General features: G+C 39.3%; 1 protein-coding gene across 7 annotated transcripts in view; it reads right to left on the bottom strand.

Annotated features, from left to right (window-relative positions):
- The window catches only part of myo9aa (myosin IXAa), a 145,963-nt gene that overhangs the window by 42,894 nt on the left and 75,211 nt on the right, over positions 1–27,858 (bottom strand). For all 7 annotated transcript variants that reach the window (XM_074665794.1, XM_074665798.1, XM_074665796.1 and 4 more), the window contains exons 3-14: positions 24,988–25,082; positions 24,848–24,910; positions 20,459–20,558; positions 18,151–18,204; positions 14,699–14,796; positions 11,812–11,938; positions 11,590–11,679; positions 7,974–8,090; positions 7,652–7,786; positions 4,937–5,058; positions 2,613–2,754; positions 297–492 (exon numbers count right to left, since the gene is read on the bottom strand). In XM_074665794.1, the coding sequence (XP_074521895.1) occupies positions 297–492; positions 2,613–2,754; positions 4,937–5,058; positions 7,652–7,786; positions 7,974–8,090; positions 11,590–11,679; positions 11,812–11,938; positions 14,699–14,796; positions 18,151–18,204; positions 20,459–20,558; positions 24,848–24,910; positions 24,988–25,082 (1,339 nt within the window). The remainder of the gene's footprint in view (positions 1–296; positions 493–2,612; positions 2,755–4,936; positions 5,059–7,651; positions 7,787–7,973; positions 8,091–11,589; positions 11,680–11,811; positions 11,939–14,698; positions 14,797–18,150; positions 18,205–20,458; positions 20,559–24,847; positions 24,911–24,987; positions 25,083–27,858) is intronic.

Genomic DNA, 27,858 nt, shown 5'->3' with positions numbered 1-27,858 from the left:
GTTCATGAGGAAGCTACAGCTGGAAGAGACAAAGATTCAGAGCTGGAGGAAAGTTTTATAAACACAGGGCAGCACTACGAGCAGGTCACAAACACAGAGTGGGACGCTGAGCATGGAGGAGACAGAGCTATGATGAACAGACACGACGAGAACTCTGAGCTCAGCAGGAAAACTAAACACTGTTAGTAATATTTGGATGACTGGCTTCAGGAAGCTCTGTGAGCTGATCTGTAGGCTGCAGATCTATAACCTCTGTGTAATCTACAGGAGGATCCTCTGGAGGAAGGAGGACTCACCACTCCTCCTCTGCGTGTGCCTCCTCCCCGCCTCCCTGAAAGCCACCAGGGCCCTGAAGTAGGCTCGAAGGACGGCCCAGCGGAAGGTGGCGGAGGGGTCGATGCCGATCAGGCCGCAGATGAAGGCGTTCTTGCTGCTCTTCAGGAGCGCCACGATGTCCGGCCGCATGTGGTCGGTGTTCTTCTCCCTGAAGTCCTGAGTTCGTCACGACACCATGAAAACAGACGTTAGTACTGAATCATTTTATAAAATCTGCATCAACTTTCCACTCAGACGCTGCCAAACTGGTTTTAAAAGTTTAAGATCTGCTGTTTTAGTTTCTATTAAACTGAGTTTAATTCTACTTTAACTTATTTAACTCCAATAGTTTATTACATAAGTCAATTTTAACAATCCCTGTACTGTATCTTCTAATTTTATCATATGGCGTTTTAAATATATTTCTACTTCTGTAATAATTTTTCTTAATTATTTAACCAATATCTTTCACTAACTTGTTTTTTATCTGATGAAATTACTTTATTTTTGTTGGTATAAGCTTCTTTTTTTATTTGAACATTTTATTTGACCTCCACTGTATTTTCATAAACCCCTCATTTCATTCATTTATCAAAATTAATTGTTTCCATGTTCAGCACTTTGCAAAAACGTCTGATTGATAGTTTTGCTTAGATATATATGTTAAGTTAAAAAAAAAATATATATATATATATCATGTAGTAATCTACGGTGGCCTGTGGGGGCCAGACGGTTTAAAGAAAAGCTATTATATGAATGCAAAAGGAAAAACACCAATGCAAAAGCAACAACTTTTGCAAATCAGCTGACACCTACCGGTCACTATTAATAAAAAAAGAAATGCATATCATAGAAATTGTCAATGCCTCTTTTTATATTTTTAAAAAATTACGAAGTTTTAAGTCATTTAAACTTTTTGGAAATGTGAAAGAAGTGAAAGTGATGATTCAACGATTTGGTTTCATTTTGTTTACCAACTCTCTGTTTGTTTTATATTTTCTTTTCTCACATTATTTAAACCAAAAGTTTAATTTTTTCCCTTTTTTCTCCACAGAAAGTATTGACTGGTATTGAAATCCCGATGTTGTTCTAAATATTATGGACATTTTTTACATTTTCTCTTTTTTTTTTTTGACAATTTCACAATTTAAAAAAAATGTTTTTTCAAATTTTTTGTTGTCTTTTTTCTTCAATTTTTTGAAAGTTACAATTTTTTTTTAATTTTTCCATTTTTTCTAAATTTTAAACATTTTAATTTGTAAAAATTTTTCAAATTTTCAAAATTTTTAAACTTGAAACTTTGCTATTGTTTTGTACATTTATAAGAAGTAAAAACTAAGACATCACATGTACAATTTCATAAATTTAAAACAACTTCTGGTTTTGACAATTATCCACTAAATTTTACCTATTTATAGAATTTTATATACTAAATCCTCTTTAGAAGGTAAAGTATATTTTGTGTCTCCTGAATGACTTTAATTTCGTTTTTTTTTTCCAACTTTCTGTTTGTTTAATATTTTCATTCAAAAAGTTTCATTTTGATTCAAAATCAATAAATCGTGTTTTTCTTTTTGAGGATCTTTAAAACTTTGTATATCCCTGAAATCTGGGCCATGTGATTGTTTGTTATGAACTTTCCTGACGAATCTTTGGAAAAATCTGCAAACATGTCCTGATCAGGGAAATAGAGTTAAACATGTTAAAGCCTGAATGTGAAAAACAAAACCAGAAAAATAGTTCATCAGCGACAAACACAAATGTGTAAACTTTGACAAACTTTTTGTAAAGATGTGTAAAAAAAAATATATAAACTGTTGTTTTAGAGACTCTGGCTGTTTCAGTTTGAGGCAGAGAGCGAAGCCGTGTCGACGCTTTAATCTGAACCCGTTGCTGCTCCTGCTGGACGTGACGTAACGTTTGGAAAAGCTCCAAAAGTTTCCTGTGGGTGAATCTGTTCAACCTAAATCTTATGTAAGTCCTGAAAAATATGCCCCAGCTCTTTTGATTTTTATTTCAGATCAGAACAGACGGGATTAAAACAGACGGAGGTCTCACATGGTCAGATTAAAACGGCCCTGTGCTGCCTGTGGGCGACCAGCGGGATTACTCTGCTTCCTAAAAACGTACGATCAGGACGAGGGCGATGATCTCACAGAAACAGAAAAAGGCTCAGAGCTCCATCTGATGCTGATTTATACAAATCTGTGACATGAACCAAACATCCTGCTGAAATAAACCAAACCTCTGTGTGTGTGTGTGTGTGTAAGTGTGTGTGAGGGGGTGATTGGACCGACCTTGACGCCGTACTTGACTTTCCCAGCGTAGTGTTTGATGATGAAGGCGGGCTCCATGACGGCAGGAAACTCGATGTAGCTGTTCCCCTCGTGCTGACGCTTGAACTTGTCCAGCAGGGTCTGGTTGGTGGCCTGAGGGAAGCTGAGGACGGAGGTTTTGGATTAAAACATTGTTTAAAAAAGTCTGTTTCTAATCGTTTAATGCACTTTTGATGAACTTGTTGAAGGCTGTGGTAGAAACAGAGGAAATGTTTGACAGGTTAGTGATCCAATCATCTACAAATGAAGTGAAAACATGAGTTTTTCCACCAGAACATAAACAACGGCCTGATACAGTCTGATACAGTCTGATAGGTGGGCTGCTCTGACGGTTTCTCCTCAGTCAGAGTCGATGGTTTTACGCTCAGATGTTCGTCTCGCTGAGGAGAAAACCATCAGCTCACAGGAGGAGGCCGAGGGGCTTTCTGGGAGGAAACCTGAGCTCTGAGAGCAGCAGAGACGGAGATTCAGAGACTTTCTGAGGAGGAGGATGAAGTCAGGATGAAGAGGACCGGGACGTCAGGAGGAAATACTGCTGGCAGAAATACAAGGGGTCCATGACTGCAGATTAAATTATGGAGATTAGATTACCTTTAAGCATTATATAAGCAAACCTACAGGGAGGTTTGATGAATTTACTGTTTGGATGGAGCAAATGAACCAACAACCTGCAGAAACACAGTCTCACGTTTCCCCTCGGAGCCTGCGCCGGCTCTTTGTTGGAAAGTTACTGAAGTTTTCTGCTTCTTAAAGGTCAAATTCAGAGAGAAACGTTTCACTTTCTGCATCAAAGTGTTGGATTATTGATGTCAGAGTCTGAGGTTTAAAACTCTGTTCATTTTCAGTCCATTTCTCAGTGAAGCTGTGGCGAGCTAACGCTGGTCTCACGTCACCGTGACGATAAAACCACATTTTACCGCTCAGCTTCCACGTAACCGACCCCGTCATAGGCACACCACAGTCTAGGGCCAGGACAGGAAACCTGGGACAGAGCTTGTGAGGCGTTTTCTTTCAGGTGTAACTTTCTGTTTTTGTCATCTCAGTGTAGTGTCCTCGGTCATTGGAGTTTAAAGTCTTTTCATTTCCTTTTTGCACTTCTCCTCTTAAAAAAGTACAGTTTAAGATGAATTCAGTGTTGTGTGCACCAGCCTGATAAAATGTTTGTGAAGTTTTTTTTGCAGAAAAAAAAAAAGGTTGATTTTTTACTACTGTTGTTCAAATTTTTACCACAAAAATGATTGATAGGTTTTTAAATTCCGATATTTTTCTAGATATTATAGAAATTTTTTACTTTTTTTTTTTACAAATACGCAACGTAAAAAAAAAATCTTTCTCAAATATTTGAAATTATTATTTTTTTTAATTTTTGAAAGTAACTAATGTTTTGATTTTTTTTTAATTTCAACATTTTTTATTTTTTTAATCTAAATTTTAAGACATTTTAATTAAATTTTTTATTCTAAATTTTAAGAAATTTTAATTTAGAAAAATATTTTTCCAAATTTTAAGACATTTTAATTTAAAAAAAAGTATTTTTTTAAATTTTAAGACATTTTAATTATTTTTTTTTTTCTAAATTTTAAGACATTTGAATTAAAAAAATATTTTTTTTCCTAAATTTTAAGACAATTTAATTTTTTAATAAACATTTTTCTTAATTTTAAGACATTTTAATTTTTTTTTACATTTTTTACAAATTTTAAACTTGCAAACTTTTTAAATCTAAAACATTTTGCAAATTTTTGTCAATTTGTTAAAATTAAAAACTAAGACTTCACTTGTACAATTTCATAAATTTAAAATTACGTCTGGTTCTGATAATTTTTCTCCAGATTTTAACCATGTATTGAATGTTTAACACTATATAGTCTTTATTGTGAAGATAAAGTGGATTTTGTGGCTTCTAAACGACTTTAAACCAGGTGAGCTGAGGAAAAAATGGCTCCAATGGGAGTAAAGGTTGCAGAGCCCTGGTTATGACCCTTGAGCCAGGTTGTGACATTTAGATGCTGCCTCCTTCTGCTCATATCAGAGTAAAACTTGAAGCTTTTCCTTATTTCTGTTCTCTGAGGAGATCCATCATATCTGGTGTCAGAGTGGATCTGTGGTGGTGTATCAGGCTGTGTCTGGCAGCTGATAGTCGTTACCTAAGAGCTGAGTTATGTTTATTCATCGTTTGCTTTCACAGTCAGAGCCGGTCCCACCTCGACGTCCTCCTCCTCAGCTCTGATCCAGCACACAGGGGAGAGAAAACCCTGACCTGGTCCAGGGACTGAGAGACTCACTTGCACTCCTCATCCAGGAGGTGAAAGAGCGCCGTGGGCTTCTTGCTGATCAGCGTGATGCAGCCCGTGTTGTCGATGTAGTCGATGTTTCTCCAGCTGATGCCCTCTGACCTGTACTCCTCCTGCAGACACACGAAGCAGACACACGAAGCAGACAGAGAGAGGTCAGCGTCAGGGTTAAACTCATCTCACCTTCATCTCAGAGCGCCCTGCACTTTTTAAAAAGTGTCTGCAGAGCTCTGAGGAGCGTTCAGAGTGTTGAGCTCTCGCTTCCTCGTACATGTTGTTGTTTTCCTGTCCGTTCCTGGGAAAAGGACTCAACCAATAAAGACTTTAATCCAGAGGAGGTTTAATAAGAGTCTCTGAGGATCTCCTCCTGCCCTGGTCTCATCTCTGACAAACCCCAGAGTCACAGACAGACTCAGCTCACAGGTAAACACACTGACAGGAAGATGATCTCGTCCCCGTAGCAACACCTGCCCAGGTCAGCTGGCTCTGACTGATCTGGATCAGAGATTATAAAACAGCGTGAGCGTCAGGTGGACGCTGACTCAGCTCCCTGCAGATCCCTGAGCTGGGCTTTGTGGGGGTGTTGAGTTACATCGCTCAGGATCCTGTCCCGCCCCCTCCACATGCTGTAACCATCGTCCAATGAGAGCAGTGATTCACTCATCCTGACTCAGAGCGAGAAACTGAACCTGTCAGAGAGTCCTGCTGCTTTTTACTCTCCTGAGTTTTCATGTTTGTTTTGCTTTGTGCTGCGAGTGTTTCATTTATTCAGCTGATGATAAACTGCAGCTCATCGCTAAATACGTCCCACAACAATTGAGCGTTCTGCACATGCTTCCTGTAGCAGGTATCAAGCTAACACGATAGCTTTTAAAAAAGTTTTGGCTCAGCAACTGAAATATGTAAACTTGTGGATTGCACTTTTTAAATGGACTTTAAAACTTTTATTTATTTATTTATTTATTCATTTATTTATTTATTTAATTGCCGCCTTTGCTCTTGAAAACTACATTCTAGTAAAAAAAGTAAAAAAAAAAGTAAAAAAAATTAAAACAAAAATGATATAAAAATAAAAATTGCATTCCATCAAAAAAGTTATAAATAAATAAATAAATAAATAAATAAATAAATAAATAAATAAATAGAATAAAACAAATAAATAAATAAAAAAATAAAAAAAATTGCATTCTATCAAAAATGTTTAAAAAATAATAATGATAAATAAATAAAAATATAAAACTGAAAAACTGCATTCTGTCAAAAAAAGTAAAAAAAAACAATAATAATAATAAAAAATGAAAATATATAAAAATAAAAAAAATGCATTCTATTACATTTGGATGCTGGTTTAAATTTGATTAATTCTTCAGCCCTAGTTTGTTGGCAAGATTATTCTACATTATTAAATAAATAAATAAATTAATTAATTAATAAATACCCTGCTCCTAATCTGCAGCTGAATAACTTGTTGCACTGTTGTCGCACTAACTAGTTTTTCCTACTGTCTTAATTTTTGCTTGTGTCGTACTTTGCTTTGGACAAAAGCGTCTGATAAATGAAACTGAAGAACTGTAGAACAAGCACCTTCACTCCTCTCTGCAGGTGCTTGATTAGATCCAGGTAGTAGAGCTTTATAGTTTGATGTCAGTGGCTAATAAAGGAGCTACAGCCCCGGCTAGTGGCTGGTGGCTGTACTACAGCTACGACACAACAGATAACCAGCGTTTCATGGCTCCAATAACAAAACAGTAACTGTGAGTCAGGACAACAATATCTGATTACTACTACAAATTAACATTTTACTTTGAAAATCCATCCTCTAACTTCCTTTCAATCCTAAAACTCTTGTCTCCGCTCTCCATCATTTCAAAGCTCCCAGCCTGAAAAAGCCAAACACCATCAGGCGAACCAGCACTTCCTGGTTTGGACTTTCTGTCAGCGTCTGCGCCCGGTGGTCGACCAGCTGAGTGATCTCCTGATTATCCCCTCGTTTCACTGGATAAATATTTTCATAACAACCTCTCATTCATTTTGTCTTCCTCTCTCAGTGGCCTGATCACGGGCTGAGGGTTTGTTCACACAGGTCTGAAACGGATCAGCAGAACCAGAGAAACCGAGTCCTGAAACCACCACCAGTTACCCCACAGTTTATCCCCGACCTGCTCCGACAAACGGCGTAAACAAAAACCTGCAACAAGCCGTGTTTGAAACCTGGACTCTGAGCTTTCATTGCTCCAATCTGCAGCACAGCAGCTCATTTTCCTGAAAGCCTTAAAACAAAGCAGTCTCTGAAGCCTCCTCCTATGACACACACACACGTGTGATAAATCCCCTGACATGTTAATGACCTGGAGCTGAACACGTCTGAGCAGGATCCAGCAGCGCCCCCTGGTGTCAGGGCGGGCTGCTGAGTCAGATAATCCCACTGTAAACATGACGTTTGCTTTCTGCTGACCCTCACACATCCTGACGTTCAGAGCGTCAGACGGTGATCAGCTGGTGGAGAGAACATACGTCCTGAGCCGAGCGGTCACACGGTCCACAGCTCCTCCACTAAACCCCTTACGTAACCAGAGGAAGGAGAACTCCTGCACTGAGCTCACTGAGCTGTGTGTGCACGGTGACGTGACGGGGGATTTCTCCGCTGTCAGTCAGAGCCTGGAGGATGTGAACACGCTGTAAACAGAGGGTTAGTCAAGGTCTCACCTGCTCCAGCTTGAAGGTGTGCTGGTTGAAGTAGTGCTGCAGACGCTCGTTGGCGAAGTTGATGCAGAATTGTTCAAAGCTGTTGTTCTCGTAATCCTCAAAACCAAAGATGTCGAGCACGCCGATGGACAAGATCTGACGCAGACAAACACACAAACACAGCTTAGAGTAAACTTTAAATCTCAGTGAAGTTCTGGATACGTAAAGTAGAGTTTCCCAGGTCTGAACAAAATGACTAAACAGAACAGTAGAGTTCAGTAGTTCCAAACAATAGTTTCAGTGGATTACTCGGGGTCAGCTCCGTGTGTTTCTGAGGACCCACCTTGGTGGTCTCCACCAGGTCTTTGACGTTGAGCAGAGCGTGGTTGATCCTGAAGACGATCCAGTCGAACAGGGCGCTGTACAGAGACTTGGCCATGGAGTCACGGACCGTGTTGGCCTGGAGGACCACAGATAGAGAAACTCTCTGAGCTTAAAAACCACAGAGTGAAACTTTTGGTTGGTTACATGAGATTTTCACAATTCAGTCATATTTTTTTTTCTTAGTGAATCTGATTTTTTTTTGTTTGTTTTTTTAGTCAAGGTCTACTTTTATTTTTCAGATAAGGTCACAGAAACATTAACACTGAAAGAAAAAAAAAAAACACATGACGGGTAGAAACAAACAAAAATCTGTGTCCCAATATCCCCAAGAGTGGCAACAATAAGCATCCAGCCAGAAAAACAAAGAAAATATCTATGAAGATACAAGAATATACGAAAAAAGATAAATCAAAAATTAATAAATAAATAATAAATAAATAAAACAAATAAAATAAAATAACTAAATAAATAAATAAATAAATAAAACAAAACAAAATAAATTAATAAATAAAACAAAACAATTAAAAAAATAACTAAATAAATAAATAAATGTATAAATAAATCAAATAAAATCTGTTGTTTTCATATAAATGTTGTGCACATTATTTAAAACTCATAATTACTGATTAAACAATTGTTGCATTCGTGTTTTAAAGTCTCTTCTGTAGTTTTGTTCAGTTTTAGTTTTTCAAAGACCAATTTCAAAACACAAAGAGCAGCAAACTTTTTTAAACAAACGCTGCAGAGAGAGGTACGAGTTAACAAGCTTCAAAAATATAAGAAATCATCAGAAAATCAGGAAATGTTAGCTTCATCCATTTCTAAAGTGTCTTTACTGACAGGTGAAATCTATTGAAGTAGTTTGAATTTTTTTTTAAACTCTTAGAAAACTAAAATATCTCTGAGTTCCTTTGAACTGATGACTCCTCTTTTTACAGCAGCTGTTTATCATGAAAATAAATTATTTTAATATTTATTCCACTGCTCAGATCATTTTTCTAATTTTGGTGCTTCTTTCCTAAATATTTTTAAAACATTTTTTAATTTTCTGTTTTTGCCGTTTCATTTCATTTTAAAGCTGTTTTGGTCTTTTTTCCCCACCCTTTAGTCCGATGTTAGAGGACAACGCTCCAGGCCGTCTGTGACTCTGGCCTTTTGATTTCTACTTTAAGTTAAACCTTTCATTAAAATGTCTTTTTTTCTAACCGTTATCTTTGTGTCTTGAGTGAAAAACTTGTAATCCCCATGCTGCCGACATATATAAATAAACTTTCCTCGCCTGGATGTGATTAATAAGTCAAACAGAGCGGGAGCTGCATCAAATAAATCACAGAAGAAGAAAATTCAAACAGTAATTTTGACGCTCACTTAACGAATGATTAATTTAAAAAGTATTAAAGCTTTTTAAAGTGGAGCTCAGAAATACTGGAGCACTTTATTCCCAATGATTCAAACAACGAAACAAACTGAGGTCGACCTTCAGAGCTGCTGAAGGTCGATGGAGACTGTTCAGCGTGAATGAGGATGACTCACAGGTGTCTAAGCTAAGCTAAGCTAAGCTAAGCTAACAGGCTGTAGCTCTACATTAGTCTCACAGGTGCGTCTCTGCTCTGCTCCTGAGATCCTGAAACCCGTCCAGGACTTCCTCTGAGTGGATCTGCAGACCCGGTCTTTGAGTCACTCAGGACCAACGCGGCTCACATCTGTCTTTAGCTTCACCGCTTGGCGCTGTGACAGCCCACGTTTGTTCAGGTCCAGCATGAAAACAGTGACTGAGGCTTTTAAACATCGACAATAAAACAGATTTATACCAAGGACAGCATTACAGGGACCAGATCCAGGTCTGGGGTCAGGAGGTGCAGACAGCTGGAGTTCTCCTCTGTGTTAAAGTGGGTCAATGAAATCACAGCTACAGCCACAGTCACACATCCATCAGGTCTGTTTCATCTGAAATAAATTCATAAATCTACTTTAAATAAACATCTTAATCCTATTTTCTGAAACAGAGTTATTTTTAACCTAGATTAGGAGAATTAATGCTAATCTAATATTTTCCTAATTAGAAATAAAAAAAATAAATGAATTAAATTTTATTTTTTTTGCTTCTATTCATGAATATTTCACTTTTTATTGTGCTTCAGGAAGTTTGATTTCAAGTATTTAAACCTAAAAATGAACATTTTTAATTTTTTCACACTTTTCAGTTCCACTTATTTCTATATTTAACATTTATTTAAAGATTTGTTGAGAAGTTAAATAACTTTGCTGCATGGAAAAATAATTTTACTACTTTTAAGATTTTTTTTTTTTTTAATTTAGTGTTTTTTTTCTCAAATTAAGGTGCAGTGAGACTTGAAACAGCAACCTTTTTGTTTCCAAAGCAAAGACCCAGCAGACTGACCCACAGTGACTCCAGCTCCATCACTGGGAAAATTACAGAAACTGCTCAGAGACAAACAGTAAAAAGTGTCTGTTTCTTTACGTCAGGTCAGCTTCGATCATGTTCATCCTCTTCATGTTGAAGACGAAGGAGGAAAAGTGTCAAACCTGGATGATTACAGTGTTTTATTCTGCGTTAATCTAGATTATTTTTAGCTTAGATTATAAACCAGCCTCTCTGAGGTTGTTAAACAAAAGCCTCTTTGTTCAGTTGTTGTGAAAAATCTTCTTTTCTGAATCCGTTGGAAATATTTGACCCTGCAGCAGCAGAGGTGGACCAGAAAGTTTGTGAAGTATTCAGAGATATTTTTAGCGACCACAGACGAAGGTATTACTGTGAACTCTTTACGTGGCGTGCTCTAATGAGACGTAAGCGTTTCATCGTTCAGAGGAAGTCAGACTAAAAACGCAGGATGGGGAACGGCCTCATCGCTCTGAGCAAACGGAGAAAAGTCGTCAGAGAAACTCTCGTCTCTCTCTGAGCCTCTGAAGTTTGTGACGTTGGTGACGGGGACGAGATTGCTGTGACTGTTGGAGAAACATTTACCCAGAGACCACCCAGAGAGCAGGAAACAGCCAGGGTTTGTTCATGTGAAGAGGCTCCTGGACACGGACAGGACTGGACGTTATCAGCTCTGCACGGCATGCTGGGACATTTTTACACGAACTATCCCTTTAGTGAGCTCTTCATGAAGAAACGTGAAACAGCTCCTCTGGCTCAGAAACTTTCTTCTGTTTCTTCATTTCACGCTTTTCTCATCTCCAGACCGTGACGTGCGTTTGTTTTCAGAGCCTCCTCCTCCTCCTCCTCCTCCTCCTCCTCCTCCTCTCTAAACACCCTGTGAACCAGTGTGTGAGTGTGTACAGTGTGGAGAGGAGGAGAGGAGGAGAGGAGGAGATCCAGTGCCGATGCTCGTTGTCCTCTAAACACGGCGGGTCAGAGCGAGGAGACGAGGCCGCCGCTCGGTCGCTGAGTTCATGAGACGCCTCCAGCTTCACTGAGAGAGGACGACGCTTCATTCAACGCACAAAATAACTCAGAGGATCAAGATCCAGATCCACTAGAAGCTAACAGTGTAAATAAAGAGGATCTGATCTGGGATTCAGCTCGATGAGGAGGGTGGAAATAATCTCACCTCAGAGAGTCTGTAGGGAACGATCAGCCTCTCTCCCACGGTGACGGTTTTCCGAGTGGTCAGAGCTTCAAACAGCGTCTCCTCTTTGACCTGACACCACGTCCACACAGAAGAAGAAGAAGAAAGACACAGCTAAGAGATAAAAAACTGATCTGGATGTGAATCAGGATAAAAACAAAGAAGCAGAGTAAAGCTTAAAAACTCTCAGCAGCGTTTCTTCACCTCCAGCAGCTCAGAGACGACCGGCAGCACCTCGGGGTTACAGATGTCGATGGAGTCGTCTCTGTAGGTTTTCCTCTTGTAGCGGATGTTTCCGAGGTGAAGGATCGCCGACAGCAGAGAGAAAATCCTAAAAAGAAGAGCATAAAAACGTTTAAGAGACACTACACCAGAGGATAAACAGTATTGAACACGTCAACTTTTTCTCATCACATTTATTTCCAAAGCTGCAATTCAAACCAAATTTCTCCCAGACATTGGTATTAACTCAAATAATCCACACATGAAAAGAAATCACAACGTTCAGGTCCATAAATAATGATTATGGTGAATTAAGTACGATAACACAGGAAGAAAGTATTGAACACACCATGGAAAGGCTGAATACTTTGGACAGGAAATGCTCCATACCACCTGAAATCTGTAGCTAGCAGTTAAATAGCACACACCTCATGATGGGTAAAGGCAAAGAGCTCTCTGAAGACATTCACAACCTGATTGTTGCTCAGCATCAGAATGGAACTGGTTACAGACTTATATCAAAGCACCTGAATATTCCAGTCAGCACCGTTGGGGCCATTATTCACAAGTGGAAGAAGCACCACCTTACCATCAACAGGCCACGCACAGGAGCTCCTTGAAGATTTCTGACCAGGGAGTCAGAAAGATAGTCAGAAGAAAACTCAACCAGCCAAGGACCACCCTGAAAGTGCTCCAGAAAGACTTGGAGGCAGCAGGTATAATTGTTACAGAGAAAACAATAGGCAATGCACTCCACCGCCATGGCCTCTATGGACGCTCAGCCCGCGAGACTCCATTCCTCAAGAAAAGGCATGTTGAAGCTGGTTTAAAGTTTGCTAAACAGCATCTTGACAAGCCTGTAGAATACTGGGAGAATGTTGTCTGGTCAGATGAGACCAAAACTGAACTTTTGGGCTGTCATACTACAGACCATGTTTGGAGGAGAAATGGCTCTGCACATCAGCCAAAAAACATTACACCAACAGTGAAGTTTGGAGGTGAAGCATCATGGCATGGGGTTGTTTCTCATCTCATGGTGTTGGCAAACTTCATATAACTGACGGAGCAATGAATGGAGCCATGTATGGGGAAATTCTTGATCTGAATCTGCTGCCATCCACCAGGATGATGAAGATGAGACGTGGCTGGACCTTCCAGCAGGACAACCATCCAAAGCACACGGCAAAGTTGACTCTCAAATGGTTTTAGAAAAAGAAAATCAATCTGTTAGAACGGCCTAGTCCAAGAGTCTGCAACCTTTACTTTCATAGGAGCCATTTTGCCTTGGCACACCTGGATTAAAGTCATTCAGGAGCCACAAGATCGACTTTGTCTTATAGCAATAAAAGCAAAAAAGTAAATAGAATTCTATACATGAAAAAATCACATGTATGATTTATAAAATGAAACGTGATCTGTTTTTTTTTAATGTTTAAGAAATTTACAAAAAAATCTAAAAGTTGCCAAAATTTGCCAAAACTTCATTAAATTTCACAAAATGTGTGTGGCAAAAATTTGCAAGTTTTGTTTTAAAAATTGAAATTTTAAAAATTTGCAAAACAAACAAACAAAAAACAAAAAACAAAAAAATGATTATTTTAAGGTTTTATAATTTTTGTCAAAATATATAAAAAAAGAAATTTTGGTCATTTGCAAAATTTCATTTTTTTTAAATTAAAAAAAATTGCAAAAAAAAAAATAAAAATAAAATCATACACTTAAAAGAATCCATAAAAGTAACGTAAAAAATCTGCAAAAATTTCTAACAAATTTTGAAAATTCAAAAAAATTACAAAAATATTAAATAAACTTAAAATCTAATACATTTTCCAAAATTTTAAAAATTTGAAATACTGCTTGAATATGATAAGGCATGGATTTATTAAGTGTCAGTATCTGTAATCATTAACACCCTCTGTAAGAAAATGTTTAATTTTATCATTTTTGATAATATTTTTTAAAGCTACAAGGAGCCACTGCAAAGGAGTCAAAGAGCCACATGAGGCTCCAGAGCCACAGGTTGAACACCCTTGGCCTAGTCAATCACCTGACTTCAATCCAACTGAACATTTGTGGAAAGAAGTAAAGAAAAGGGTTCACCAGAGGGCACCAAAGAATATTCCAGATTTAAAGACAATCTGTGCAGAGGAATGGGCCAAAATCACACCTGAGCAGTGTGGGCCATTAGTTCAAACATACAAGAAGCTTCTGGAAGCTGTCACTGCAAACAAAGGCTTCTCCACTAAGTATTAGATGAGTCTCAGTTAGCGTGTTCAATACTTTTTTCCTGTGTTATCCTACTTAATTCACCATAATCATTATTTATGGACCTGAACGTTGAGATTTCTTTTCATGTGTGGATTATTGGAGTTAATACCAATGTCTGGGAGAAATTTAGTTTGAAATAAATGTGGTGATAAAAAAGTTGACGTGTTCAATACTTATTTCCCCCACTGTATGTAGCTTCACATGATTCAACGCCTCCAAGAATCTCCATTTTTCTCACACTGGTGTTTTATAAAACTCATCTTCAGCCTCAGTCTGAAACATTTCATTTTGGCTGCTGTCTCTTTAAAACTCTCTGATCCAAAAGCCCCCTGTTTTCTGATTGGCCAGCCCTCTAGAGGCCTGTGGGGGTGGAACTAGGGGCAGACCTTGGTATTTGAGGCCCGTCCCTTCAACACTTCCTGTCTCAGTGATCCTTGTTTAATCCAGTGTCCAGTAAGTTTTACTTCAGATCCATGTTTAAAGACACAGAAGCCAAACCCCCCCTCTTTAATCTCTTTAATCTCTTTGTTGGTAAATTACTGCTGTTATTATCCTTCTCTGTATTCTCTCATTGAATCCTTGTTGCTGCTGCGTCACTCACTGTTTCCTCGTAGCGGGGAGGAAGCCGACCATCTCCATGGCCAGCTGAAGCCTCTCGAAGTCATGCTTCAGGTCTTCTCCCTCCACGGTGAAACAGTCCTGCAGACAGAGACACAAACCAGCGTTACCAGGCGTTACTAGGCAACCAGCAGCAGCGGCGGCGCTCAGATTGAGCAGGAACCACCTCAGAGCGTGACTCGAGCTGCGCCTGATGTTTACAGAGCGCCCCGCTAACAGGCTGGAAATAGTTGATCAGTTTACTCTGCAGCTGAAACACAAACAGCAGGGCGGTCTGGAGCTGAGCTAATGAAAAGCTGGAGCTGGAGGAGCTGTCGTTACGAGGCCTGGCGCTCGCACAGAGCAGCAACACTTCAGGCTGATGGGACGAGAGCGGCGGCGGTGATCAGCGGTGTTTGCAGGTTCGACGTCACCTGAGGGAACTCTGACAGCTTTTAGGAGTTTCTCCAGAGTGTGAGAGAGGTTTGTTTGGATGCTCAGAAAGAGGAGAGAGGACAAAAACTCATAACTCCATCCAGCAGGAGACCTGGATCTGGATTATCTGTGATCAGGAGGAGCAGGAGGAGCAGGAGGAGGAGGAGGAGCCTGTCTCTGATCAGAAACTCTGATGAAACAACACGGCGGCTCCCTCTTCCCTCACAGCCAGCGTAATGTGAGGTCTGCTCCCAGCTTTATGGCTCATTCCTCCACGGCGGCCATAATTATCACATACCGAGGCCTCCAACACAAACACTCCCAACATCAGGCTCACACCGACCCCATCGCGCCTCCTCCCTGCTCCCTGCTCCCTGCTCCCTGCTCCCTGCTCCCATGGCACAAACTCCACTGACCTGTTACTGACTGGCTTTACGTTTCCACCCACAGCAGGAAACAAAACATGGATGTGAAAGAAAGCTGCTCTGAAATCTGTACAGTTAACTCAGTTTGTCAGCGTCACCAAGAGATGTCTGAGGTTCTTACACTGCAAAAAACTGAAATATGATCAAGTGATTTTGTTTTATTTCAGGGGAAAATGTCTTTTTAGGCTAAATATGAGAAAATAAGTTAAAAATTAAAGCTGCAAGCAGCGTTAGACGGGTCCTCGGGTCTGATGCTGGTTTGCCTCAATGAGACGAACGTTTTGGCGTTGGTTTCATCTCTCAAGGACATTCCTACTGGCTGCTATGGCTGTTTCAGTGTGCCTAGGTGGTGAGAGCATATTATGGGATGTTAGGGAGTCAGTTGTTACCATGGCAACGTATCCTCTGCTATGCTCAGTGACATCATCAGCTGCATGTGTGGAACTCCTGATTAGTGGGAGACAGAAATCAAGTAGAGTGTAGAGTGAGAGTTTATGAGAAACTTTTGGGGATGAAATCCTCACAGAGTCCACAATTTTACCCCAATCTGTGTAAGAAATATCATGTTTTTGTAGGAAATTCTATCAGGAATCCATTTTTGGCATTTTTAAAGCTGTAAGAGTTTAACTTTTTTCTCTACAAGCCCAAATGTGTAGGAAATCCTGGCCCACAGTGCTGAAAATAGAGGATTTATTTTAGAGAAATGTCCGAACTACTTGTCCTTAACACCAGAATGTTGACTTAATCTGTGTAAAAATATGACATTTTCGTGTAGCTCCAACAGGAAGCCATCAGTTTCCCTTTCAGAATAAGATACACTCACATTTTTACCTTTTCTTACCCAAAAATTATCTTGTCAAAAACCAAAAATGGTACTGGCTTGAAAATTGACATGACACACTAGACCCTACTCTACAAAAGTTGTTCAGGAAGTTGTTATTTCGGGTCCGGTTTTCGAATGGCGAGCCCTCAAAGTCGCCAAACGCTCTCAGCTCCCTCCATGTAAACAGATGGGGAGAACACTTTTTCAGCTCCACCCCCTGGTGCTGGATTTGGGCCTCCAGACAAAAAAGTAAAACTCACACAGCTTTTAAAATTACATGGTTGGATTCCTGACAGAATTTCCTACAAAAATATCATATTTTTACACAGATTAGGTCAACATTCTGGTCTATAGGACAAGTAGTTTGGACATTTTGCTAAAATAAATCCTCTATTTTCAGCACGGGGGGCCAGGATTTCCTACGCATTTGGGCCTCTAGAGAAAAAAGTTAAACTCTTACAGCTTTAAAAATGCCAAAAATGGATTCCTGATGAAATTTCCTACAAATATATGATATTTTTACACAGATTGAGGAAAAATTGTGGACTCTGTGAGGACTTTTTCACATAAGATGGCTGATAAACTCTCAAGTCTACACTCTGCTTGATTTCTGTCTCCCACTAATCAGGAGTTCCATCCATGCAGCTGCTGATGATGTCACTCAGCATAGCAGAGGATACGTTGCCATGGTATCAACTGATTCCCTGACATCCCATAATATTCTCTCACCATCTAGGCACACTGAAACGGCCATAGCAGCCAGTAGGAATGTCCTAGAGAGATGAAACCAACGCCAAAATGTTTGCCCCATTGAGACGCACGACATGACGAAGCAGCAGCAACAGACCCGAGGACCTGTCTAAGGCTGCTTGCAGCTTTAATTTGTTACAGCAATTCAGACCTCATTTAGTCTTTAAATAACTTGAAACCAGACATTTTTATGGACTGCTCAGGTGAATGTGGCTCACATCAGGTATAATTCGACAATTTTTACTTAAAGTAAGACAAAAACACTTGATCAGATTTCAGTTTTTTGCAGCGAAAGATGACATGAACGAACAAAATACTCAAAAATTACTTTAAAAGTCTCCAGACTCAAGAAATGAAAAACAACGTCAAGTTTTGTTTGTCGTGTTTTACTCACCTTTGGCTGATTCAAGAATTAATAAATGTTAAAATCATAGTTTAGCTCTTTAAGGATTTTGAGGAACTGGAATAATGTTTAAATACAAGAAATTTTCTCTTGTTCCATTGAAAGTTTTTATTGACTTGTTATAGCAATTCAGAGCTCATTTGTCTTTAAATAACTTGAAATCACCACAGACTAACAACAAAACATGTCTTTGACTCATGATGTTCCTGTTTCTTCAGACATCTTTCACACTACAGAGTATGACACTACAAACCGATGGAGGAGATGATCTCTGGGGGTTTAGTTTTGGTAGAAAAGTCTGTGAGTGATGAAAACATCCCACAGGTCGGAGCAGCTCCGTGGTCAGGATATGACCAGACATACCAACATAACTCACAGGAGCAGAACAACAGAAAACAAACACTGCTAAAATAAACACAACCCACACCACACCAGGAAATATCCAAAACACAGCAAAATGAGGCGGGAGAGGAGAGGAGGAGGCGTGGGGGAGGAGGAGGAGGAGGAGGAGGAGGAGGAGGAGACGTGGGGGAGGAGGAGGAGGAGGAGGTGGCTGCAGCTACAGAGCGCTCACTCAGGTGACTGAACATCTACAGACAGAGAAACACACAGATACTGACCGGTTCACCGTCACAGTCACTGTCCCAGGGCTCTTCCTGGGTGGACTTTGAGATCTGGAGACGTGGAGGCAGATTTTAGAGGAAGCAGAGAAACTGTTAGAGAGCAGCATTCACAGAAACAGGAAACAAACACGTCCACGGGTTGATCAGCGCTCGAGCTGTTAGGATGCAGGCAACGAGACAAGTTCACAGTTTAAACTCACTGACAGGCAAACATCCAGAGAGAGGTCAGAGGAAGGTCAGAGGAAGGTCAGAGGAAGGTCAGAGGAAGGTCAGAGGAAGGTCAGAGGAAGGTCAGAGAGAGGTCAGAGAGAGGTCAGAGAAAGGTCAGAGGAAGGTCAGAGGAAGGTCAGAGGAAGGTCAGAGAGAGGTCAGAGAGAGGTCAGAGAGAGGTCAGAGAACGGTCAGAGAGAGGTCAGAGGAAGGTCAGAGATCCACAGACACAGAGGTTGGAAACAGTTTTTATGGATTCTCATTAATTAGTTGTTGACTCAGTTTGTCCTTTAAGTCAGCTCACCTGGATTAAAGTCATTCAGGATCCACAGAGTCTACTTAATCTACTATATAGACGATAAAGTGTTTAAAATTCTAGGATACTTATTATCCAGTGAATAATTATCTAAACCAGAAGTTTTTGAATTTATGAAATTGCCCACATGATGTCTTAGATTTTAATTTTCAAAACATTTGCAAAGATAAAAAAAATTACAAAATTTAAAAAAATGTAAGAAATGTGCAAAAATAATTATTTTTCAAATCTTAAAAAAATGCACATATCCTGAAATTTCAAAAATTTTGAAAGGGTTTCAAAAAATTGAAGATTTCAAAAATTTGCAAAAATTTCAAAACATTTTAAATAAAAAAATTCATTCATTTAAAATTATTGATTTTTTTTTTATATCAACAGCCCACCAACTTTTCGTACACCTGTGGCTAACATTAATTTTGCAACTTTTTGAAATTTCAAAATAGTTTGAAATTTTTTCAAAATTTTTAAGTTGGATTTTTTTTTTCCTTTTTTTTTTGTTATGGGTTTCTGCAATTTTTTTCTAAAAAAGAATAAGAAGAAATGAAAAAAAAATTCAAAAATTGCAAAAAACCCCAAACCCCCAAAATTTGCAAAAATTTTGATAAAAAAATGTGTGAATTTATAGCTGGTTAGATAAATGTCCTTCCTGTTAAAATAGAAAAGCAGGTGAGCTTTTTGACCTTTGACCTAAAAGTGATGGCTTCACTGGGCACAAGTGTTGATTTGTCTGTTATTTTGTACAGTCGATGGTTTACATCAAAGAAAATTTCATTAAAAATAAAACTTTGGCCAAAAAAATACATAAAAAGTTTCAATAGCAACTAAAACTACAGCACTTTGTGTTTTGACTTCAGGGCACTATTTTTCCCTTAGATTAAGATTTTTTTTTATATCAAGCAATCCAAGAAGTTTTAGTTTCTTTCTCCACCTTTCTTTAATGACTCCTAAACAAACCCCTCTGTTGTCTGGAAACAGGATCCTCAGAATGAAAATTGACCACTTGGAGCAGTAATACCCTGAAGGTGTAATTGTTAAAGTGGAGGGTAGAGGAGTGAAGAAAGTTGTGTCTCAGGAGCAGAAAAAGGAAGCCACAGAGCTTTACGCGGCTCGTAAACAGGTTTAAGTAGGGTTTAGAAATCCATGCAAGAGCTGAAGCTGCTGCAACAGTGTGTTTTTCTGCTCACGATAATAAAAGACACAACAGAACAAGGGTGTAAGAATGTGTGTGTGTGTGTGTGTGTGTGTGTGTGTGTGTGTGTCGGTGGCCGGAAGGAATGGAAGGAATTCCCTGCGCTCTGGTGCGTAGGCGTGAGGATCTGGGAGGAGGAGATCGGCGGCCGACTGTCAGAGCTCGGAGGAAGAGATGCAGCGAGTTTTACACAACACACACATTCCATATGCGTAATGTGTGTGTTATGTCCCTGTGTGTGTGTGTGTGTGTGTGCTGTGGCTTTGTTTCATGGTTATGTGAAACCTGTTTTTGTGGTGAGCAATGCAAACAATGGAGACACTATTTTTTGTCTTTGGGTGAGTTTGTTTGTCACAGACTGAAGGGTTTGTGTACGGGGTGTTAGAGAGGATCTGCTCCCTCCTCTCCGCTGTGATCAGACAAACTGAGGAGCTGAACTCTGCTCCTCATGTCAGTGCTCTTAGTGACACCAAAACAAACACACAGACAAAAAAAATATCCACAAAAAAAGCAAACCATGATTTAAAAAAAAAAATCACAAGGGCTGAAACTTAGAAAGTAAAAACTGATAAAAACTGTGCGCGTCCCACCTGACTGAGGTAATGGTATTCTTCAGGCTTCATGAGGTGAAAGGCTTTTCTCTCTTCTTCACTCGCTCCTGCCAGCAGGTAGTAAAACACGTGGTAGTTTCTGAAAAAACAAAAAGAAAGAAAATTCATGCATGACTGGTTCAAGCACGTAAACACAGAAAAGGTCGAAGACAAACACGTCTCAACTGTCCTTTGGCTCCATGAGTTAAAAAGATAAAGTTTTTAACCAGATAATGCAAAGTGATTAAAAATATTATCAATGGTTTGACTTCTGCTAATAACTTAAAGATGGTGTCAATTAAAAGCTAATTTTAGCCTGCTCTAAGTTAGCATAACTTTTACCTTTGCAAGCAAACCATCAGAAATGTAGACCCATAAAAATACAATAAAGCGACGAGCCTACTCCCTAGTTAGCTATCATGCTAAATACAAAATAATAGCTTGCTAGCTAACAACAATATGTACAGTAACGTCCTGTTAGCCAAGCGCCTGCTAACATAAAGTATGAAGAATGTCAAGAGTTGTACTAAAAACATTTGTTTACATTAGGTCAAACTAGTTTAGGTTAGTATAACTGTTAGCTTTTCTTATGTTAGCAAGTGACATAGCCCAACGTTAGCTGACAGAAACAGCAGAGTAGTAGACTCATAACAATAAGATAAAATGTTGAGCTATCATGCCTTGGTAGCTTTCATGCCAAATACTCAAATAAAGGCTAGCTAGCTAGCTAGCAGGACAATAGCATGTACTGTAAACTTACAGCCTGCTTGCATTAAGTATGAAGTATGCCACTTTTTGCAATATAAACTTTAGGTTACACGAGGATAGACTAGTTTTGGTTAGCATAACTGTTAGATTTCTAATATAACCAAGTAAACAGCCCAAACTTGCTAAGCAACAACTTCTGAGAGAAAAAAGCAGTAACATAAAACATTGAGTTTATTGGCCAGTAAGCTATCATGCTTGGCACAAAAAGAATAGCTAGCAAGCTAGCAGCAAAATGTTCAATAATGTCTTGTTAGCCAAGAGCCTGCTAGCATGAAGTATGAAGAATTTCACTTGTTGTACTACAAACATTTATCTACATTAGGTCAGACTACTTTAGGTTAGAATAACTGTATGTTTTTCTCATATTAGCAAGTAACATAGCCCAATGTTAGCTTACAGTAATAATGGAATAGTAGCTATCATGTTTACACTAGTTTTGGTTAGCATAACTGTGAGCTTTCTAATATAAGCCAGTTAACAGCCCAAACTTGAAAAGCAGCAATTTCTGAGAACTTGGCACGCAGTAACATGAAATGTTGAGCTTATTGCCCAGTTAGCTATCATTCTAGGCACAAAAATAATAGCTAGCAATAGCAGGACAAAAACTTGTAATGTTAGTTCACAGCCTACTAGCATAAAGTATGAAACCTGTAGGTTGTTTTCATGTAAACATTAGGTCAATTTAAGTACGCTTTCCAATATCAGGGCAATGATGTGCAATGTTAGCTTAGCCTGCTAGCAGGAAGTATGGAATCTGCAGCATTTTTTAACATAAACAGTAGATGAAGAGTTACTCACGTAGATTAAATTTAGAGTAGCATAAAGGATGAGCATGCTAAATGTTAGCACAGTAACTTTATGGCATTAGCATAAAAAGAGAAATAGCAAAGCATTAGCTCATGAGTCAGCAGTTTTGAGGGTATTTTTTCATCATTTTAATTAATCAGAAAGTAATGTGTTGGGTTCAGTGTGTGGAGTAACTGCTGATAATCTGAGCGCTCAGCTAATCTCTCAGATTGGTGCCAAACGTTTGTGGTCAACTTCAGAGTCGACTCAAATTATGGACAATTTGTTTTAGTGACGAGTGTAGACATACTTTGGCCTCCAGCCAACAATGCTAATGTCGCTCAAACATTTCAGCTCTCAGTGTGTAAAAGTGTGTGTGTGTGTGTGTGAATCTCGCTGCAGCATAAAGGTCAAAGGTCAAAAGTGTGCAGCAGCTGTGTGACCCAGGTCTGCTTAAAAACCAACACACGCACACACACACACACAAACACACACACACACACACACACACACACACACACACACACACACACACACACACACACACACACACACACACACACACACACACACAGACGAGCTTTTACAGCCTGTAGTCAGCAATCCATCTCAATAAGCGGTGGCCGGCGCTGGGGGCCCACTGTGGGGGCCCACTGTGGGGGCCCACTGTGAGCCCCCCACGGTGAGGTTAACGCTAACCACACTGTCCAGCCGGACAAACACATTAGTGTCAGTCTCAATGAGAGCTCAGCGCACATCATGAATCACACTTTGGCAAAGTCAGACTAAAAGCTTTTTGGGTTAAAATCAGTGGATTCACATTTTCCAAGAATTCTGTTTCCATTCGTTCGTTTTTACTTTAGGGAGAAACGTTTGTAGCAGTTTGAATGTCATGACAAAACGATTCAGCTTCCAACTCTGTGCTCAGACTGCCAAGACTGACAAAACCAATTATGTCGACATACAGTACACATCTACGACTTTAAACAGCACTCAGACTTACATTAACACAACACAAACTGGTGTTATAACTGTTACTGTGATGACACAGACCTCACCCAGCTGTTAGAGAAACACTGTGCCACCCTCAGCAGCTGAGTGATTTAGGCTTGTTTTAAAGGAATTATAACTTTAAAGGCAACATTTAACCTTTTTTAATGTGCATGTACTTCTCTGAAGTGAAGTGAAGGCTAATGGAGAAAACAAGCGTTGCAATAACTAAAATGAAAATCTTATATTTAAAGGACTTCTGGGAATTTCCTGGAAACTCCTCACTCAGGTTGGGTATTGATAAGATTTTATTTATACCAACGGCATTATCAGTTCCTCCTGTGAATTTTCTCTCTTTACAGGTTTTCTGCGTCAACATTTAACAGAGTTTATAAGTGAATAAATATGAAACTGGTCACTGCATCTGGACATCTCTGGTTGTAAATGAATAAAAATAAGTAAAACTCCTACATCATGTGTTGTGATGTACTATTTGTTATGTTAATGACTGAAGTAAGCCATCTAGTGTCTCAGAGTGGTTATAGCACATGTTTCAGCTGTTTGGAACCTCGCCGGAGTCATGAAGCCGCCATGAGCCTGTACCTAACTTTTCTTTCATTTACCTGAAAGTATAACAAGTTATACCCATGTATGCTAACAGCAAGCATATCAACACAATTTCCCATATACGTTAGCATCAAGCTGGCCCCTTTTTGTTTGTATCATTTTGGTCAACAAAGAGATTTTTTACCATGTTTATTGAATTGAAAAGGAATCTCTTGAGAGAGAGAGTAATGGTCATTTCTGTGTGTGCACAGTTTTTCAGTAAAATAAAATCTGACTCAGTTTTCTTGGGAAACTGTTAGCTAACTGCTAAGCTAAGCTAGATGCAGGAGATGAGTTGATGTAAGGTCCAGCATCTCAGGCGTAGTGTAAAGAATTAATAAGGGAATCGTTAAGCACAAAGGCTAACAATATCAATGTATTAAAACATTTTTTATGGATTCTCAACAGGAACCAGTTTAGAAGTATAGATACTGGGATTTATAAAGACTTTTTTTTTTTAATTCTTTTAATTATTTTTTTTAATTCCTTTTTTCTTTTATTCTTTTTTTCTTTTATCTATTTTTTTCTTTTTTCTTTTTTTCCTTTTTTATTCTTTATTCTTTTTTAACTTTTATTCTTTTTTCCTTTTGTTTATTTTTTATTTATTGTTTATTTATTTTTTTTGTCTTTTTTTCTTTTTTCTTTTATTCTTTTTTCCTTTTGTTTCCTTTTTTATTTTATTTTTAAATTTATTTATTTATTATTTTATTTTTTCTTCCGTTTTTTCTTTTTTTCCTCTGTGTGACCTTCATCAGCCACAGTGAACAGCTAGAAAGACAATGCAGACAAGAGAAAAAAAGAAAGAAAAAAAAACTTTTGTAGAAGTTGAAGTATCAACTCAAGCTTTTTTTTTTCCTAAAGTAAAAGTGTAAAAGTACTGTTTTCAAAACTACTTAAAGTAAAAAAGTAAATGTAACTTAAAGGGTGGGAAATGTCATTAAAGTCAAAGCTCAGGCTGTGCCTCAGGAGCCTATAGATCACACATCTTATCCGTCCACAATCAAACTGACTCTTTCCATAATGAGGTTTGTACTTTTTTAGTGTGACTGAAATGAAACGAGAGTAACGAGGCTACTTTTAAAACTTGGGGAGTAGAAAGTTCAGATATTTGCCTGAAAATGTAAGGAGTAGAAGTAAAAAGTCGGCTGAAAAATGACTTCTTAAGTAGACTTAACCCAAACTTTTACTTAAGTAAGGTAAAGTACTTTTACTCAGTTACATGACACCTCCTCTCCTCACCTCTCATTGTGCTCCTGATAAACCAGCCGCGACTTCTCCAGGAGGTATTTCTCCACGTACGCTCTGTAAAAGTAGAACGACATGGTTAACTCTGAATCCTTTTCACTCGTTATGGTTAATTAAAGCAGTTCGTTTCTCACCCTCTCACGGTGCCGCTCTCCTGATAGTTCACCTGGATGAATTTGCCGAAGCGGCTGGAGTTGTTGTTGTGGGCTGTCTTTGCGTTCCCGAAAGCCTGACGAGGAAAGAGAAAGAGACACAGCTCAGATTAAAACACTAAAAAACAAACAGGAAGAGGCTCATGTCACAGATCTTCCACAGACACTCAGGGTCGACACTTCTCAGTCCCCTCCAGGTGAGGGGAGCTGTTCACGGGTCAAACACACAGGACTCTGGCCTCCTGCCCAACATTGTCTGGAAACACAGAGCGAGCCTTTCCCCTTACATACTTTCAGACAGCGTCAGTCCAAGACAAATTCAAAACATGGTTTAAGGATCAATCCAAATCAAAGTCAAACAAATTGCCAGAATGAAGATGAGGGGCGCGAGGCCCGCGGCCCGCTGGAAAAAGCTCCTCAGTGAGTAATGGGATCCATGTGGCCGTGGGGAACATGTGTAGTGGTTGAGCTTTAATAAGACGCTCCAGTATTTCCCCTCACAGCTCTGTTTATGTTGTACGGCTGCCTGGAGGGGAAGTCGTTGTGCGCCCTGCACAAACCCTGCAGTTATTTGTAGCTGCGCCACAAGTAAACAAATTCCTCCGTGAATCACTTCGAGTTACCCCGAGCCCTGCATCGGAGGAATCCTGCTCCTCCACCCTTCACGCAGGGCGCTCTGTGACAGCCAGGATACCTACAGACAGATAATGACTCAAACATGGCACCGTTTGGTGTCAGGGTCATGATTGGTGAGCAGGAAACGTGAGGACAGGGGTTTCATTTCAAGCTGGATCAAACTTCAGGAGGTCAAACATCAACATCAATGTCAGCCTCAAAAACAGGAGGGAAACAAGTTAAAGATCATGAGTTGATATTTTATAGAGAAATCTAGATCAGTGGTTCCCAACCTGTGGTGTGGGACCCCTCGTAGGTCACGTAAGGCTTTATCTGCTGTCATCAGGTTTTTTACCAGCGTTCATTTAGGCGCTCAGGTACGTGTCATGGATTCTGAATATCCTGACGCTCCTCCAACGTTTTCGTCTCATTCTCGTCTCATTAATGAAAACAAAACATCTTAACTCATCATCCTGTCACAGAAAACACGCCTGCATGTTGGTCCCTACAACAGTCAGAAGAAACACATTTGATCTCCTCTTCTCCAGGTAAAAACACAACATCTATCTCTGACAGCCGTGCATCCCTGAGGGCAGCACATATTGGATCTACTACTCAGTTTATAAACTTAAACCTGTGTTGGATCCAAACATCGGTTGAATAAATGGTGTTAAAGAAGTTTTGCTTGGTTGCTGTTTTTTGAAAATACATCTTTGAACCTTGCGTACCCCTTGGAGTACACATCCCCCCACTGCCTTAGGGTCCTGCTTTTTTATCATACTTTTACTACACTACTACTTTTCCTGACAGCACACAGAGACTGCAGTTTTACATCAGTAGGGGTCGCTATGGAGCATATTCTGAAAAACAACTAGAACAACACATTGTATTTCAAACCGTGTATTACAGGGGTGGCCAACCTGCGGCTCGCGAGCAACACGTGGCTCTTTGCCTTTCAGCGTGCCGCTCTTCGATCCATTCATAAAAATATATTTATATTTAAGAGCAGTGGTGTGCCGAACAATCTAAAATATTAATATATTGATGCCAATGTTGGGATCAGGGTTGATTCATATTTGGGTGTACACATTGATACTTAAGTTTCAGTTTCTCTTCTCTAGTACAAATCTAAACACACTTACAAACACAATAAATCTTGCTTTGAAAGTTGGAAATGTTTTGATTTTCATTTTATGTCATTTCATTTATGTGTGAGAGGGAGTGTGTTTGTAAGACCACGTGCAAGACGTGTCTCTCTGTAGAACCACGATTATTTTTGTGGCTCTTGGTCTCTGACGGGTTGGCCACCCCTGGTCTACTGCATTCTACATATGATATGAATGTAGTATGTCTGTTCTGTTGGGTCTGTTTTGAAGTAAACTACTCTGGTTTTCGGCGGAGGCGGAGGTAAAGATGATGTTTAACAAGCTATGGCAGATCTCGGCATTTAGTTATTTTGTTAATCATATCACACAGAATCATCATCCTTTATTTCTAATCTTACACTTCTTTGTAATCCACGTTTGGTTTAAAAAGTAAATCAATGGTTTAAATAGACTTTAATGAATCTGTAGAAGTAAACACCTCTCTAACAACCAGAAGTGACCAGATTTACAGCTGTTTCTTTCTCATCACTTCACTTCTGTCTCCCAGACTGTCTAACGTTAGTGTTGTTGTATTGTAGTTGTAATGCTGACTCATTCCACTAGATGGCATTGATTCACTGAAACCTTCCACCGGCATTGACAAACAGCGACAGCGCCATGCATTGTGGGAAACAGTTTGCCAGGTAGACTGGTCTGTGGCATACTGAGAAATTTTCCTGGTTCAGTAGGACATTCAAAGATTTTTGGCAAACTGCAGATTTTGCAAGTTTTCACACACTGACGACTACAGACTGGATTTCAGCTAAAATAGCAGGAACTGCTGGGGTAGTAGGAGGTTTGGAAAACAGCTGCTTTCTGTCAGGACTGGATTTTGGGCAGAGTTTAAGACGTTTCTGGGCCTGATGAGCCTCCAAATAAAGGGTCACTGGAGACATGAGGTGATCTTTAAATCTGGATCTGTAAAGACAGCAGGAGTCGTTTAAGGATGTAATGCCTTACAAAATCAAAAACTATTCACATTATTGCACATTTCATCCATTATTATAAAAGATTACACAAAACTTTGGGTTTTCTTAAAAAAAAAAACAAAAATCTGTTGTGTACATTTCTTCATTGCCACAGGACTCAGTCT

The sequence above is a fragment of the Halichoeres trimaculatus genome, unplaced genomic scaffold, assembly GCF_033239565.1.
Source record: "Halichoeres trimaculatus isolate MK-OKI-2021-1 unplaced genomic scaffold, fHalTri1.1 fHalTri1_scaffold_3, whole genome shotgun sequence".
Classification (NCBI taxonomy): Eukaryota; Metazoa; Chordata; class Actinopteri; order Labriformes; family Labridae; genus Halichoeres; species Halichoeres trimaculatus.
The sequence above is the reverse complement of the archived record's forward strand: the minus strand, read 5'-3'. Positions and strand labels throughout refer to the sequence as shown.